General features: G+C 42.1%; 1 protein-coding gene across 11 annotated transcripts in view; it reads left to right on the top strand.

Moving 5' to 3' along the window:
- The window catches only part of Dennd2a (DENN domain containing 2A), a 105,045-nt gene that overhangs the window by 53,799 nt on the left and 34,189 nt on the right, over nt 1–17,057 (top strand). For 9 of the 11 annotated variants that reach the window (XM_058575770.1, XM_046434048.2, XM_046434046.2 and 6 more), the window contains 3 exons: nt 4,278–4,405; nt 5,933–6,054; nt 15,765–15,965. In XM_058575770.1, coding sequence (XP_058431753.1) covers nt 5,941–6,054; nt 15,765–15,965 — 315 coding nt within the window. In that variant the 5' untranslated portion in view covers nt 4,278–4,405; nt 5,933–5,940. The remainder of the gene's footprint in view (nt 1–4,277; nt 4,406–5,932; nt 6,055–15,764; nt 15,966–17,057) is intronic. The other 2 variants (XM_046434047.2, XM_046434050.2) reach the window with 2 other exon arrangements.

The following is a 17,057-nucleotide window of genomic DNA, read 5'->3' as shown; positions in this document are numbered from 1 at the left end:
GTTACCTAAGGGCAGTGGGAATCACTGAAGGGTTTTAAGAGAGGTAGAAAGAATTAGATTTATATCTTTAAGACATCTTCCTGGCTACAGCTTGGAGACTCGAGGGGCTGCCAAGTTAGACGTGGGGGAAGAGCTTGTGGTCACCTTGTAATGTCACTGCAGTGAGGATTGAGAGAAGTGGGTGGATTCCAGGGATGCTTTGGAGGTAGAACTCTGGTTGATGTTTGAGATGTGGGTGGTGAGAGAGAGGGAGGTTTATACTATGCCTTCCAGGTTGAGGCCTAAATATTTTGGTGGCCTTCCTGAGATGCAGCTCTGGAAGAGGAGGAGGTTCTCATCTGCGAAAGCAGATTCCCATCTGAGTTCCATTTTGGACTTTTAATTTTGTGGTACTTGCCCGTTCTTCAGTCAGCATTTCATTTACAAAACTATGGAAAAGTCATCAGTAACATTCAAAATACTACTCAAAATCACAGTATTTGTCATTGATTGTTGAAATTTGGATATTACATAGGTTATAACTGCCTTTAGCAGAGTTCATTGGAGGTGGGTGTGGTAGTGCACACCTGTAATCCCAGCTGCCTGGGAGGCTGAAGCAAGAAGATCGCAAGTTAGAGACTGGCTTGGGCAACGCAGCAATTCCTATCTCAAAAAAGAAAACAAACAAACAAAAAAAAATAGGTCATTCTAGCTCCTCTAAAACTGGAGTATCAACTACCAAATGATCATGGGAGGGCCTGGGAGGCCAACAGGCTGAGAGGTTACACTCTCCCCAGGCTGCAGGCATCCCCACGCGGGGATTTCTTACCTTTGCCTTACAAGCTTTGAGCATGCTGTGACCCACAGAAGGAACTTATTAAAAATGTGGGTGGCATGGGGAATGAATGTTGAAAATGTTTAAACTAAAAAGAAGCCAATTTGAATGTGGTTATCATTCATTAGCCTTTGGAAATTTCCTTTCTCTCAAAGTTAATAAAGATGCTAAAACTTTTTTCTAATTTAAAAATATTTTTAGAGAATTAGCTAAGTGGTTGAATGATTGATTGGCTTAAACATGTTTCTCCTCTTCAGGGAGCTACTCACCTACCTGGACCTCAAAAGGTGAAGATAGAATTCCTTGAAGGCATTTGTGTAGATTATAGAAATAATGCTTTAGAAGAACTAACTTCCCAAACCCTTTGCTTGCACACGTGTTACCAGCATATCATGATAACAGGATTACAGGCATGAGCCACCATGCCCAGTTCAAGGTGGATTTTCTAATGCTATTTGGATTGTTCTTGTCTTTTATATGTCAGGAATCAAATGCAAAGTATGCCTGAACTCTTATATTAGCATCTTGTTCTTAGAAATGTGGAAAGATCATAGAAAACATTAAACTAAGCCAGGCACAGTGGTACACACCTGTGATCCTGCTATTAAGGGACTGAGACAGAAGGAGCACAAGTTCAAGGCCAACCTACTCAACTTAGTGAGACCCTGTTTCAAAATAAAAAAAAAAAAAATTGAAAAGACTGAGAATGTACCTCAGAAATAGCATGCCTCTAGGTTCAATCCCTAGTACCACACACACACACATATACACATATACATACGCACATACACACACAGTTTCTAAATGGTTGCTCAGTTTCCATACATATGTCTTTAGTAACAGTGACACACAGTCACATACCAACCCCATCCATAATGGCCACTTTGAGCAGCACTACCCCACATTCTAGAAAAGGTGTGAGGCCCAAGGGGAACATGGCAGCAAGCAGTGTCATGTAAAGAGAGACTGAGAAAGTAGTTGGGTTCTGTTAGAAGCTTGCTGGTTACCTTGGGGAGCAGTTTCATAAATGGGATATATACAGGGATGGATGGAGGGTAAAGGAAAGAAGGCAACTAAGGGTCATTTAGAATGCAAAGTCTTAGCGCCTCTTCCCTCTACTTAGCTCCACCCTCACCTGCCCAGTTGAAAAATTTTGTTGAGAAAGGTGAGAAATTATAGAACCGCAATGGTTACTGCATCAAATGATAGATTCTCAGTATGGGGGAAGGGTAGTGGATAAGGAAAATTTTAATTATGCACACACTCCCCAGAGGTTGGAAGGAGGTTGATGATCTCCACCCAGATCTGTTGTCTTGTTGCACATCACTCGCCACACCTGTTGCCCACAGTTCAGCTCTATGACAACTATTTCCTTGAAAGCACAAACTTTCTGTAGCCTCAGAGCCTTCACACCCACCGTAGTCCTGCAGCCCTTCCCCACTGAGGCCTATCATCCTTGAGGTCTCAGTGACATTATCCCAAGGCCTTCTCTGATGTATCCCTAAATCCAGTCCTCCTAATGCTCTCATTTATAGCAGACTTTGCTTTCCCATCATTGAACTTAACACAGTTTACACTGTATTTATTTGTGCATGCACTGATTCAATATGTTTTCCTCCTTAGAAGGTAAGCTGTATGAGGCAGGGACAGTGACTGTTTTAGTCACCCCTTATTTATTGACTCCTGAGCACAGTGCCTCCACACAGTACATGTCAGTGTAGAACAGTTGCTACATAATTAATAGCTAACGTTTGTTGAGTGCTCATTAAGTGCCAAGGACAGTGATGAACACTTTATAAACATCTCTCTCTCTCTCTCTCTCTCTCTCTCTCAATAGTTCTATGAGATAATTACTATCAAATGAGGACACTGAATTTATCTGACTTAAGTAGTTCACCTAGGATTAAAGGGCCTGTGAGGAAGCCATGTTCAGGTTTATTTTAAAATCCAAGCCAGGGGCTGGGGATGTGGCTCAAGCGGTAGCGTGCTCGCCTAGCATTCGTGCGGCCCGGGTTCGATCCTCAGCACCACATACAAACAAAGATGTGTCCGCCGAAAACTAAAATAAATAAATAAATAAATCCAAGCCACCAGAAAAACATCTTCCCTAGGGGCTAGAAGAAAATTGGGAGTGCAGATGAACAAGCAAAGCCACTATGAATATTTAGGTAGTCAGCTACAAGTATTTATCATGGAGCATGTGCAGAACTCTGCTGGACACTGTGAATAAAATAAAAAGAGCTGGGTTTCTGAGCCACAGAAGGGTTGTGACCAAATGGACTATGTAAGAAGAAGAGGAAAATTCAAGTCTGGAAAAGTAAAAGAGCAGAGAGATCACTAGCTATCCCTCAGTCCTGAGGTGGCACCTCTGTATTTCACTTCTGTCTTTTTATTTTATGTGGATATGTTTATTTGCAACATGGGAAAAATATTTGTATTATGTATATGTGTGTGTGTGTGTGTATGTGTGTGTGTGTATAGATAGATATTTTTTTTTTTACTATTTTTCACTTAGCATAATAGCATAAATATTCTTGCAAGCAAAAGCCACCAAGTCAAGGCTAGCTTGGGGGATGTGCCCTGCTCAAAGTGGGTGGACAGCGTGTTCACCTAAAATTTTATTCAGGAAGGACCAGGTGTGTTCTGGAGAAATTCTCAGTATTTCTGCTTGGGGGTGGTTCTGTCAGGAAGGGGACATTATGGTTACTTTGAAGACCAGTGGGAGAGAGAAGAAAAAGGTGGGAGGTATTGTGGATCCTAAGATGCCTGAAGTTTTTCATGCTATATAATATGACCTTTCCTAAATATTCAAAGTTATAAAAATCATCAGTGCTTTATGGTAGAAAGCTATGTATGTGCCAGGTCACAAATGAGAGCCAGTCCCTTTGATCAGCTCTCTGAGGGGCAAGACAGGATGCCTCAGCGGGCCCTTGGGTTCCATACTGACTATTGCCACTTAGATTAGAGGAAAGAGCCAGTGCCTAGGCCTCTGGTCCACTCTGAACTCACCCTCAGTGCTTCTCTGTTAATTGAAGTAATGTATGGTCCGTAAACACTAGAAAATTCAAGTCCGGGAAAGTAAAAGATCAGAGAGGTCACTAGCCATCCCTCAGTCCTGAGGTGGCACCTCTGTATTTCACTTCTGTCTTTTCTTTTTATTGTATGTGGATATGTTTATTTGCAATCTGGGGAAAATATATGTGTGTATAATATGTGTATGTATATGTATATATACACATACATGTGTATATATTTTTTTCTGTTTTCACTTAGCATAATAGCATAAATATTCTTGCAAGCAAAAGCCACCTTTCTTATTTGTGGATATACACTTTTGTAAAAACAGTTGATCTCAATAATAGAAAGCTTTCTAAGAACAAATTTAGAGAGGGGGTGTATATTCTCTGAAGAAGCCTAAATTGATTCAAGTTCTTGGTTTTTCCCTCCCATTTGCACAATTCAGAAAGTCCTATGAGTTTGAAGACTTACTGCAGTCTTCCTGCGAGAACAACAGGGTGGACTGGTATGCACAGACTAAGTTGGGGCTCACACGCACTTTATCAGAGGAGAACGTCTATGAAGACATTCTAGGTAAGAGACCAAATGTCTGTGAGTCTGGATGTAAGAAAGAGGGAGAGAAAATGGGGATGCTGCTTGAAACACACACGTGCACACACAAAGACAGAGGTGTAGTCAAATGAATGAGAGAGCAGGTAGACAGGAGGGGAGAGTGGGTGGGCCTCAGTGAGATAAGTGAGAACACGAGGCTGGAAGGGAGAAGAAGGGCTGGTCATGAACCGTGCAGGAGGCAGAGTGTGGACCAAGAAACAGAAGGCCTGGAGTCACCATCTGGAATGAAATCTTGGCTCTGCCCCTTGTTAGCTGTGTGATATTGAGCTGGTGATACCGTAATTTCTCTGAACTTGAGCTCCCTTGTCTCAATAGTGAGGGTGATAATGGTTCCCTTGCAGGTTATTTAAGGACTGGAGAGAATGTAAAAGACCTGGCTCCTTACAGATGCCCCTGAATTGTAGGGATGACTGAATGAAAGAAAACACTGAAGACCAGCCTGCTTTTTCAGACACTCAGGAGTATGGCACTAACAGGGCATCAGAGTACAGACTAAATGAATGTGTTGTTGGAGAGTAACTTTGGCCTAGCCCCAAAGACTCCTCTTAGATTCCAAAATGGGGCTCATATTCAAAGTTTGTTTGGGGAGTTCAGTAGTCTTCTGTAAGATCACAGTTTCAGTGTGGTGTGAGCTCAGACTGGTATCTGCTTACCGTGGGAGAGGAAGCGAGCTGGGAAGAGGGAGAAACCCATAGGTGAGTGCATGTGAGAGGCAGGTGGGGCAGATGCCCACAGACTTGCATGCATGGAGTCTCCAGTACCAGAAAATATCATGCGAGGAGAGGCGGGGCATGCACTCAGTCAGCTGAGCTGTGTAGGCTGGGTTTTCTAAAGCAGCAAGCTTCCCAAATCGAAGGAGGGTATGAACTCTGGACTTCTGCAGTGTATGCCTGAGAGGTTGCTTTCAGTTATGGGGAACAAGGACACCAACTGAACAACAAAGGGAGGTCATGGACTCCCATGACCAGAATTGGCATTTTTCCTCCTCCATTTCTTACCTCCCAGAGAAGCTCCATTCTCAGCGGACTTCCCATCATCCTCAGGATTAGGGCTAACAGCTCCTTGGAGTTCATACCTTCCCCTGGGAAGGAGTACCTATGTCTTGCAAGTCTTTGCAAAAATCCTGAGGTTCACTCTGGCCAGACCAGCTTGGCTCCCTTGTTCACTTTGGAGTCTGGGAATGCCATGTGGTGTTTGCCTTGGGCTGGGATGCGAACCCTGACCTGAACTCATCACTGAGGCAGCAGTCTGAGGCCCCTAGAGTGCTGAAGTCCTGAAACTGGGAGTTCAATTAATCTTACATAGCTATAAGGGGGGGACAGGTTGTTACCCTAGTGATAATCAGGGTCTGTCACTGAGAGAAAGGGTGATGGGCAGCAAAACAACAGACATCCCATAAGGGCTAGCGCAGGAGAGGCCAAGACGTTAGCCTCAGTGTTCTGAGGAGGAAAACTTCCCAGGTTCCTGACCCATTGCCTTTGACCACAGATCCACCAATGAAGGAAAACCCTTATGAAGACATCGAGTTACATGGCCGCTGCCTGGGCAAGAAATGTGTCTTGACCTTTCCTGGTTCTCCCACCTCTTCCATACCTGACACTCCCACCAAGGTATGAGCCCTGGGGGAGTGGTGGCAGGAGAGGGGTCCCAGGTACCATGTCCCTGAACACTCTGGAGTTCAGGCCGTCCTCACAACCAGGCATCTGGTTCTGTCTATCACAACCTGGATCTGTCTATCCACTGTCTGACTGGCCTTCCTGCCTCTCATTTTCCTGGACCCCCACTGCTTGACAGAATCTCTGAAAATACCACTGAGCTTCTAGCTCAGAACTCTCCTCAAACTTTTTACATAAAAAATGGTCCATCCATGTGATACAGCTGTTCAGAAGAAGGCACTGAACAAACCTGACACACAAGACTGAAATGCAGGGTGAAGAACAGTATATTTATAGTATTCTGCCATTTGTGGGGGTTTTGAAATGAAAGTATATACAAGCATGGGAGCTCACCTGTGTTCATGGATGTAGAAGAATTTCTCTGTGAGGGATCTTAGCGTGGATAGACTTTAAGCAGGTACCTTGGTGGAACTGTCAGTGCCTGACTTCCTATAGGCCACAAGACTGGCTTTCTTTTTACAGAGTATGCTTTTTTTTTTTAATTAATTTATTCATTTTATAGTGGAATGTATTTTGACACATTGTATACAAATGGAGCATACCTTCTCATTCCTCTGGCTGTACTGGTTCAGAGTCACTCCAGTAGTATAATCATACATGTATATAGGATAATAATGTCTGTCTCTTTCTACCATCCTTCCCATCCCTACAATCCAACCCCTCCCCTTACTCCCCTCTACATAAACCAAAGTTCCTTCATTCTTCCCTATCCCCCCACCCCACTATGGATCAGCATCTGCTTATCAGAGAAAACATTTGGGTTTTGGTTTTGGGGGATTGGTTCATTTCACTTAGCATGATATTCTCTAGTTCCATCCATTTCCCTGCAAATGCCATAGTTTCATTCTTCTTGTGTATCTGTACAACATTTTCTTTATCCGTTTATCTGTTGAAGGGCATCTAGGTTGGTTTCATAGTTGAGCTATTGTGAATTGAGCTGCTATAAACATTGATGTGGCTGAGTCATTGTGTGCTGATTTTAAGATCTTTGGGTATAAACCAAGGAGTGGGATAGCTAGGACAAATGATGGATCCATTCCAAGTTTTCTGAGATATCTCCATACTGCTTTCCATAGTGGTTGCACCATTTTGCAGTCCCATCAACAATGTATGAGTATACTTCAGAGTATACTTTTGAACCTTTTGTAGTTTTATACCATGTGCACATAGATAATGTAACTATTCATGTACATGCTAATAATTTCAATCTCTTGCCTAATAGTTGGAGTTGATATTCTTTAGTGTGTCCTTAAGTATCTTTCATAATTAATCCCCAAGCACCCCTCATTGCCTGCTCTCCCACAGTTCTTATATGCAAACACTCCCTACCAGCAGAGCTTACGAGCTACCCTTTGATATTATCAGCCAAGGATCAGCAAACTTTTTCTAAGCAGCCAGAGAGTAAATATTTTAGGGTTTGTGGGATAGGTGGTCTCTGTTGTAGCTACCTGCATTATAGTGTGAAGCAGCCATAAAATGATATGTAACAAGTGAGAGTATCTGTTTCAGTGAAACTATTTGGGAGCACTGAAATTTGAATTTTATTTTCACCATTTACATTTTTAATGTAAAATCTGGGGATGGGGTTGTGGCTCGGTGGTAGAGTGCTTGCCTAGCATGCATGAGGCACTGGGTTCGATCCTCAGTATCACTTAAAAATAAAATAAAAAATATTGTGTCCACCTTTAACTAAAAAATAAATATTTTTTTAAAAAAATGTAAAACCTGGGCTGGGGATGTGGCTCGAGCAGTAGCGTGCTTGCCTGGCATGTGTGCGGCCCGGGTTCGGTCCTCAGCACCACATACAAACAAAGATGTTGTGTCTGCCGAAAACTAAAAAAAATAAATAAATATTAAAATTCTCTCTCTCTCTCTCTCTAAAAAAAAAAAAATGCCCCAATCTCTCTCTTTTTAAAATAAATAAATAAATAAATAATGTGAAACCTGTTCTCAACTTGTGGCAGGTCAGATGTGGCCCTGGGCTGTAATTTGCTAATCCCCGGCTAAGCTCTTTCTGTCTATGTCTTTGACCGCTCCCTCCGCTCCCTCCATCCTGTCCTTTGAGGAGCAGCTCATTGGTGCCTCCAATTGGGGAGTTGGTTAGGCCATTGCAGTACCTAGAAGTTTTTCACCTTTGATGGCCTGTAACACCCAGAAGACATATCATTCATTTCACATGAATTGTCTATTGCCTTGTGACATTTCTTACATTATGATTGGAGTTTGGATTTAAATCATGTAATGTGTCTTAAAAACATCTCCCTAAGTAACAACAAACTACTCAAGGTCATATAGTTTATATTCTGTTTCTTTGTGTCTTTCCTAAGGCCCCAGTAGTTGTTACAAATATTCATTTTTTTAGAAATAAAGAAATACCAAATTTAGGCTGTAAGTGTCCAATTAAATCCCATTGCAAGGATCTGTTTTCAGCCTGAGAAAAGCAGCTATCTTCCTATTGAGCCCCACAGGGTCAGTGTTCGCTGGGGGCTGTTCCACACGAGGCTTGCCTTTCTGCACTTGGTGGTCCTAACAGGAAGCTCCTGCCACCGTCTTCCAGAAGAGTTGAGGTAGAAGCCATCATGAAGGGTATGGCTTACGGACCCACGTCAGTTACTATAATACTTGTCCAAATCAATCAACTGCCATTTTCCCCATAATGTGGAAAAGAGGGTAGTTGTGAATAATTCATGACAACCAATAACTAGTGGTTTCTACTTCCCTTGGAAATGTGTTTGTGTTTTCATTGGAATATGGACATATCCAACATCTAGGAAATCCTTTCCCCATAGTGGACAAGTCTTGCTTGGGAGAAGAAAGCTCCATCCCACCCTCCTGGCTCATCACTCCACAAGGGAGTGCACTGTACCTCCTCTTAAGAACAGTGAGGAACATCTGCCCAGAGCAAACGCATTCAGAGCAGGGTACACCTCCCTGTACCAGAAACTAAAGGCTGAGCAGCCCTTTCTTCCTGCTCCTGCCAGACAGAGAAAGCCCAGAGATTTTGCCACCTAAACAGCTAGACTAGGTTGGTGGCGGTGGCAGCCAGAGCTTGCAGTCCAGATACATCTGTCCTAAGGAGAGAGAATCTGGTTGACTGGTGCATGTGTCTGATTGCCACTGATACTTGCAGGCTGTTTGGGCCTCTGCAAGTCATCAGCAGGGCCCCATGTCCACACTCGATACTCTACACTCCCACATCTGGTGTCTGGTTTATGCCCCCATTCTGGGGGAAAGCTTCAGGATTCACCACTTCCTCCATTGAGTTCATCCAATATTCATTGAGCATCTGTGGCATCTGGGCTGCATCTAGGACCTTAGAAGCAGTCTCAGCTGAAGCAGTCCTTCTATGTTGACCTCCTCTGCCAGCCACAGAAAGGTCGTAAGCCATCTTTGGGATGTTTCTTTCATTAGCTCCTGCTTGGTCCCAGCAGAGTGGGAGGGTCTGTCAGACAGACTGTCCTCAGAAAAGAACAGATGTGCAGCTGGGGCAGATGCTGAGGCCTAATGAACACAGAATGCAAGCTCTTTTTAGAAGACAGCCTTCTACTGTGCCTTCGTTTCTTGCTGTGTGTTATCCACCATTCCCATGCCTAGTACAGCACAGAGAATACAACAGGAACAAATTTTTACAATAGAGGAAACCTGGGCTAATATGAGACACTCTTTTTGTTGCTTTTGTCTTGAGGTGGGGTCTTACTGCCTTGCCTTCAAATCCTGGGCACAAACAGTTGTCCAACCTCAGTCTCCTGAGTAGCTAGAACTGCAGGCATACACCACTGTGCTTGGCTAGAGATACTCTCTTCTACATATGATACCATTCACAGATAAGACTGAGCAAGCTGGGGGCAGTAGCACACACCTATAATCTCAGCAACTCAAGAGGTTAAGGCAGGAGGATTGCAAATTGGGGGCCAGCCTCAGCAAAGGCCCTAAGCAATTTAGGCATTAAGCAACTTAGCAAGACCCTGTCTTAAAATAAAATAAAAGGCTGGGGATATAGCTCAGTGGTAAACCAGTGTTCAATCCCTAGTACTCACCCCCAAAAAATGGGTTAATGAGCCAGCACTTGTGTCCAGGTCAGCTCCCTCTAGAAGGTGCAGGGCTTCCTTACCACCTGATCTTCCCCACACTCAGCTTCCTGAAATAATACAAGAGGCTTCACATGAAGTCAGACATCAGGCCAAGAGGGTCCTGTCTGCCTTTCCCTTTTGGACACTACAGATCTTTTGTGGTGCCCAATCTCTAAAAGACACTTGGTGTACATCTGTGACAGAGCTACTAAATAGAGGCATGACAGAGTTGGGCACTGTATATGTTGGTGTGAGGTGCTTTTATCAAAAACTGGAATCTTCTCTGGACCAAAGTCTAAAAAAATCACCCTTAGGATCCTGTAGTGACTTCCCTTTATACTACAGTTAGGATTTGACACACCATTGCTGGCTGCCTGATTTTTATGAATGAAGTTTTATTAGGACACAGCCATACTCATCCATGTCACATTGACTGTGGCTGCATTAGCAGTTAAGTACTGTGGCACAGTTGAGAGTTGAAATGGTGAGAATGTGGCCACAGCCTTAAATATTCTCTGGCCCCAGTTTGCTGGCCCCTGCTAAATCCAGGATTCATAACTTTGTTTTCAGAGGCCTTCAATAAACAGACATCTTCCTTGTGTTATCTCTCCCTTCTGTTTGTGGCCCTCACTTGGAGCCATGAAGACTCTCTTTGGTCTAATTTGTTCTCCTCACCCCTAAGCCTGGTCTCAGACTTTTATATGCTTCATAATGCTCCCCCACATAGTCCCTGAGTCTCCCCTTTGTATTATCTAAGAAACTACTGGAATCCCACCTCCTCATGGCAGCTCCTGGACTTTTGGTGCTTATTTGGATTCTCTGTGACAACCCAGACCCTTTCTCCAGCATTGTGACTGCTGGGTGATGCAGTCCACACACAGCCTCTGCCAGGCCTCTTTATGTCCTTTTTTTTTTTTGGTACCAGGGATTGAACTCGTGGGCACTCAACACTGAGCCACATCCCCAGTCCTATTTAGTATTTTATTTTTAGAGACAGAGTCTCACTGAGTTGCTTAGCACCTCACTTTTTTGCTGAGGCTGACTTTGAACTCGCGATCCTCCTGCCTCAGCCTCCCGAGCCACTGGGATTACAGGCATGCGCCACCCACTCAGCCCCTCTTGACATTCTTTAGAAAGTTGTGTGCATTGTTTTGATTTCTTCTTAAATCTTTCCATAGGTCAAATCTCCTTTAAACAATATCACAATCTAAATCTCTAATGAAAACAAATAATACTGCCAACAATTTGATAGGAGTTTTCAATCCAGTTAAAGAATTAGGTTATTTCTTTGGATATCATTTCGAATGAAGTTTGGCCTTTAAGGTCCTTGTTACTTTTTTTTTTTTTTTGGTGCTGGGGATTGAACCCAGGGTCTTGTGCATGCAGGGCAAGCACTCTACCAACTGAGGTATATCCCCAGCCCTTCATTTTTCTTTAATACTGTGCATGGTAGGCAAGTGCTCTACCACTGAACTACATCTCTAACCCTTTAAAAAAAATTATTTGGGGCTGGGGATGTGGCTCAAGCGGTAGGGCGCTCACCTGGCATGTGTGCGGCCTGGGTTCGATCCTCAGCACCACATACAAACAAAGATGTTGTGTCCGCCGAAAACTAAAAAAAAAAATGTTAAAAAGAATTCCCCCCCTCTCTCTCTTTAAAAAATATATATATATATATTTTGAGGTAGGGTGACTTTGAATTGAGATCCTTCTTCCTCATGGGTTGCTGGGTCACAGGAAAGCACCATCATGCCCAACTATTTGTTTTTGTGCGAGTATGATTAAGATACCCACAGTGACCTAAAAAGGTCAATACTTCCTGTAGTGAGCAATTTATTGATACTTTGAGACCAATGATAAAACAATAGAACCAGCCATTGGGAAGACTAGGGGGTCTTTATTCTTGGAAATCTTGAAAATGTTCTGAAGTCATTATCACTACTGTTCTAGCCTAGAATGAGAACTCAGTGGAACAAAATAAACCTATTCTTTGAGGGTTTAAAATGTGATCAATGTAGCAAGGCATGGTAGTGGACACGTAGTCCTAGCAACTCCAGAGTCTGAAGCAAGAGGATCTCAAGTTCGAGGCCAGCCTTACCAACTTAGCGAGGCCCTTAGCAACTTAGAGAGACCCTGTCTCAAAATAAAAAAATAAAATAAAAAGGGCTGGGGGATGTGGCTCAGTGGTAAGGTTCCCCTGGATTCAATTCCCGGTACCAAAAAAAAGCTATGATATATATGACCTTAAAATTTGAGTGGGAAAGCTCATTCATTAAATGGAATAAGTTAGACTACAGGAAAATATTTAGATTAACATACCACAAAACAAATTACTGATGGATTAATGAGTAAAATATGTTCAAAACAAACCAAGAAAATCCCAAAAGAAAATGGAATTAATGAAGAGATTAAATGAATTACAAAGGTAAAAATTAATAGATTTTCATATAAGAAAAAAGTTATGTGGACACTGGGCACTTGAGGTTTAGCTCAGTGGTAGAGCACTTGCTTAGTATTTGTGAAGCCCTGAACTTGATCCTGGGCATCAAAAAAAAACGACAACAATAAAAAAAAAAAAACTGAGAAATTGCATGTAACCAAAATATAAATAAGCCACATGGGAAAAGCACAGTTGTAGCGAAACTTAAAAACAGTTAATATCTGTTTGATATGAGCTCATCCACAATAATAAGAAAAACCCTAGGATCCCAAAAGATAAATAGGCAAATAAACACTAAAGAAAAATGCAGTTAGGGGCTAGGATTGTAGCTCAGTGGCAGAGCACTTGCCTTGCAGGTAAGAGGCACTGGATTCTATCCTCAGGACCACATGAAGATAAATAAATAAAATAAAGGTATTGTGTCCATCTACAACTAAAAAAAAAAAAAAAAAGAAGAAAGAAAAATGCAGTTAGGGCTGGAGGTATAGCCACTTGCCTAATGTGCCTGAAGGTCCTGGGTTCCATCCCCAACACCAGGAAAAAAAAAAGAAAAAGAAGAAGAATGTAGTTAGCCCATTGAAGTATGAACAAATATTAGTGTCATAGGGAGAGGAAGCAAAATAATATTGCACATCTATTGAATTATATCAGGCACTCTGCCAGCTGCCTTATATACCTTTATCTCATTTAGTTCATTTGTCAATTTTAAAAAGAGACTTAGTAACTATGCAGTATTGTAAAATGTAAGACCTGAAAGTACTGTTCGAAAAGACTTAAAGTGTTTCTTTTGTTTTGTCTAACTAGTATTTATTATTTTAAGCTGGCAACTAATGGGGCACACCCATAATCCTAGGACTTGGAAGGCTGAGACAAGAGGATCCCAAGTTTAAGGCCAGCCTTAGAAATTTAGTGAGACCTTGTCTCAAAATTTAAAAGAATAGGGGCTGGGGATATAGCTCAGTTGGTAAAGTGCTTGCCTTATATGCACAAGGCCCTGGGTTCCAATTCCCAGAACAAAAAAAAAAAAAATAACAACAAAAAATTTGAAAGAATAAGGACTGGAGATATAACTTAGTGGTTAAGCACTCTTGGGGTTCAATCCTCAGTACCCAAAGCAATAAAAAATTTTTAAAGTGTTATTTTAGTACATTTATATGGTTCTGAATTCAAGAAATATGAAAGTATACAATGAAAATCTGCTTACCTTTATCCCCCTTTTCTCTCCTCCACCAAAACCACTGTGAATCAATTTCTTGATCCATGGAGAACTATTCTTCCAGAACTATTCTATGCATAAAGAACACGACACAAGTTTTGTTTTGTTTTGTTTGTTGGGCAGTGCTTTGGGCAGTGCTAAGGATAGAACCCAGGCCCTTGTGCATGCTAGGCAAGTGCTCTACCACTATGTCATACCTCCAGCCCAAGAATTTTTTTTACAGTTGCATAGTATTTTATTGTATGATTATGCCATAATTTATTTGGCAGTTTGTTTCTTTTCTTTTCTTTTTTTTCAGTTATACATAGGCACAATATCTTTATTTTGTTTTTTTATTTCTATGTGGTACTGAGAATTGAACCCAGTGCCTCACATATGCAAGGCAAGCGCTCTGTTACTGAGCCACAACCTGAGCCCATTATTTGGCAATTTCTGTTGAGGGCATTTAGGTTGTTTCTAACATTCTATGATTATAAACCACGTCACCATATACGATATACTTTGCACAACATAGTTTTCCTTGAATAAGTACAAGTATGTCAGTAGGGGGAATTCCTAGAGGGAGAATTTCTTGATTAAAGGTCACATGTCATTTTGTTAGATGGGAATCCTACCAATTTATATTCCCATCAACAGTGTATGGAAATGATTTTTTCCTTTCACCTTCAACAAAATGAATATCAGACCTTTTTTTTTTTTTTACCTTTGCTAATCTTTAAATGAAAAATGTGCCTTCAATGGAGTATAATTTTCTTTTATGAGTGAAACTAAGAATCTTTTTATATATCTAAAAAAATTGTTGCACTTTCTTTTCTATAAGCTTTCTTTTGCATGTTTTTCTTTTAAATTATTGGTCTTTTTCTCATTAATTTGTATTATTTACCAGGAAAATGAGGGTGTTTTTTCTGTGTGATGAGTTATGTTTTTGTTTTTTTGCAGAGCTGGGATTCAAACCCAGGGCCTTCCTCATGCATGCTAGGCAAACAATCCACCACTAAACTACACACCTAGCCTCCCCTCCCTTTTTGGGGGGGTATAGGGGGTTGAACCAAGGGATGATTAACCATTAGGTCACATCCCCAACCCTTTTTTTTTAAATATTTTTATTTGTTGGAGTTGGACAGAACACCTTTGTTTTATTTATTTATTTTTATGTGGTGCTGAGGATCAAACCCAATGCCTCATACTTGCCAGCAAGCGCTCTACCACTGAGCCACAACCCCAGCACCCCCAGCCCTTTTTTAAATATTTTATTTAGAGACAGGTTCTCAATGAGTTGCTTAGTGCCTCGCTAAGTTGCTGAGGCTGGCTTTGAATTCACAATCCTCCTGCCTCGGCCTCACGAGCTGCCAGTATTACAGGTGTGTGCCACTGCACCCAGCCAGCCCCTAAATTTTTTAGCAAGTTTTTTTTGTCTTTTGACTTTAAAAAAACTTCTCTTAGTCTAATTGGAGCTGGGAATGCGGCTCAGTGGGAGTGCATCTGCTTAAATGCACGATGCCTTGAGCTTAATCTTCAGCACAGAAAGAGAGAGAGGGAAAAATATTGAAGTCCAAAGAAGTGAAATTCCTTGCACAGTGGGTACTTGGGCTGCCAGCAGCAGGGTCACAGCCAGACCTCTAGTCCCCGTGTCTTGTATTGTCAGAGAACCTCATCTGTAAAGTCGGGGGACTGAGCCAGGTGACATCCACTTGTCTGAAAAGACAGGCCAGTTTAGATTTACTCCTTTGTCACACAAATTTTCCATGATTGGATAAGTTAAACTGACACTTGTTAGCCTACATAAACCCCACATACTCTGGGAAGGTAGACCAGCTCCCCTTCTCAGTTGCATGGTCCCTGTCACTGGCACCACCAGTTATCTCCTGGTTAGTCCCTGTGTATTGGTTTACTCATCTGTTCTCCTTTCCTCACACAGCAGTCATTCTCCAAACCTGCTTTTTTCCGGCAAAATTCAGAGAGGTGGAACTTCAAACTGCTGGACGCTAGGAAGTTGAGTCGGGATGGAACTGGGTCCCCTTCCAGAATTAGCCCCCCCTCCACACCCAGCAGTCCTGATGACACTTTCTTTAACCTTGGAGACCTACAGAATGGCAGGAAGAAGAAAAAGATCCCCAAGGTAATGCTCATAACCAACTTCATGTTCCAATATGCAATCCTCCTTCTCTGCAAAGGAAGGCTGCAGGGCAGGCTAGGCAGAGACCCAGTCACTGGGCCCTCTGTTCATTCTGTCACCCACAGGAGGTGACATGGTAAAACCAGAAGGCTAGGATATCTCAGCCTCTGTCCTAATAATTATTGTGGTCTTATATATACACTTCCTCTTAGCCATGTCTCTCCCTGCCTTAACTGTTCTTCAGACCCAGTGTTCTCAGTGCCTGTATTCAAAAGGCCATAGCCTTCTCCTTCTTATCCTGAAAAAGTAGACCTCCATCCATCGTGCCTAGACCTGAGACTTTGTCAGGAGCTGGTGCCAGTATGTGCCCTGAGGCAACATTTGCCAAAATACATGTTCTGACCAGGCATAGTGGCTCACACTATAATCCCAGTAACTTGGGAGGCTGAGGCAGGAGGATCACAAGATTAAAGCCAGCCTAGGCAACTTAACAAGACCTTATCTCAAAATAAATATTTGGGGGCTGGGTTGTGGCTCAGCAGTAGAGTACTCACCTAGCACAGGCGAGGCCCTGGGTTCGATCCCCAACACCACATAAAAATAAATAAATAAAGATATTGTGTCCAGCTACAACTAAAAAAATAAATATTTAAAAAATAAATAAATATTTGAAAAGGACTAGGGACTTAGCTCAGTAGTAGTGTCCCTGAGTTCAATTAGCAGTACCACAAAGAAAACAAAATCAAAATGTCTCCTGGTCCCTGCCTTCCAAAAGTAAAACATGCCCATGGCTTGGTTGTACATCTTATGTTCTGTTGGTTATGTTGTCTTTTACTCAGTTTAAGCCCTGTAGTGCTGGTCTTTTCATTGACCAGTTTGGTACTGTAGGGGAGGCATTTCCTCTATCTTCTCAGGGAAGATTTGCCTAAAAATTAAACTAACTTAAGGCAGGTTAACAGGAACAATGCATGTTAAATTTTTTTTTTTTGTAGTTGTAGATGGACAGAATGCCTTTGTTTTATTTGTTTATTTTTATGCTGGGCTGAGGATCGAACCCAATGCATCTCATGTGCTAGGCAAGTGCTCTGCCACTGA

Source organism: Marmota monax, unplaced genomic scaffold (assembly GCF_021218885.2).
Source record: "Marmota monax isolate L192 unplaced genomic scaffold, Marmota_monax_Labrador192_F-V1.1 WCK01_AAM20220418_F8-fsc00122, whole genome shotgun sequence".
Classification (NCBI taxonomy): domain Eukaryota; kingdom Metazoa; phylum Chordata; class Mammalia; order Rodentia; family Sciuridae; genus Marmota; species Marmota monax.
This window is presented reverse-complemented; position numbering and strand designations above follow the sequence as displayed.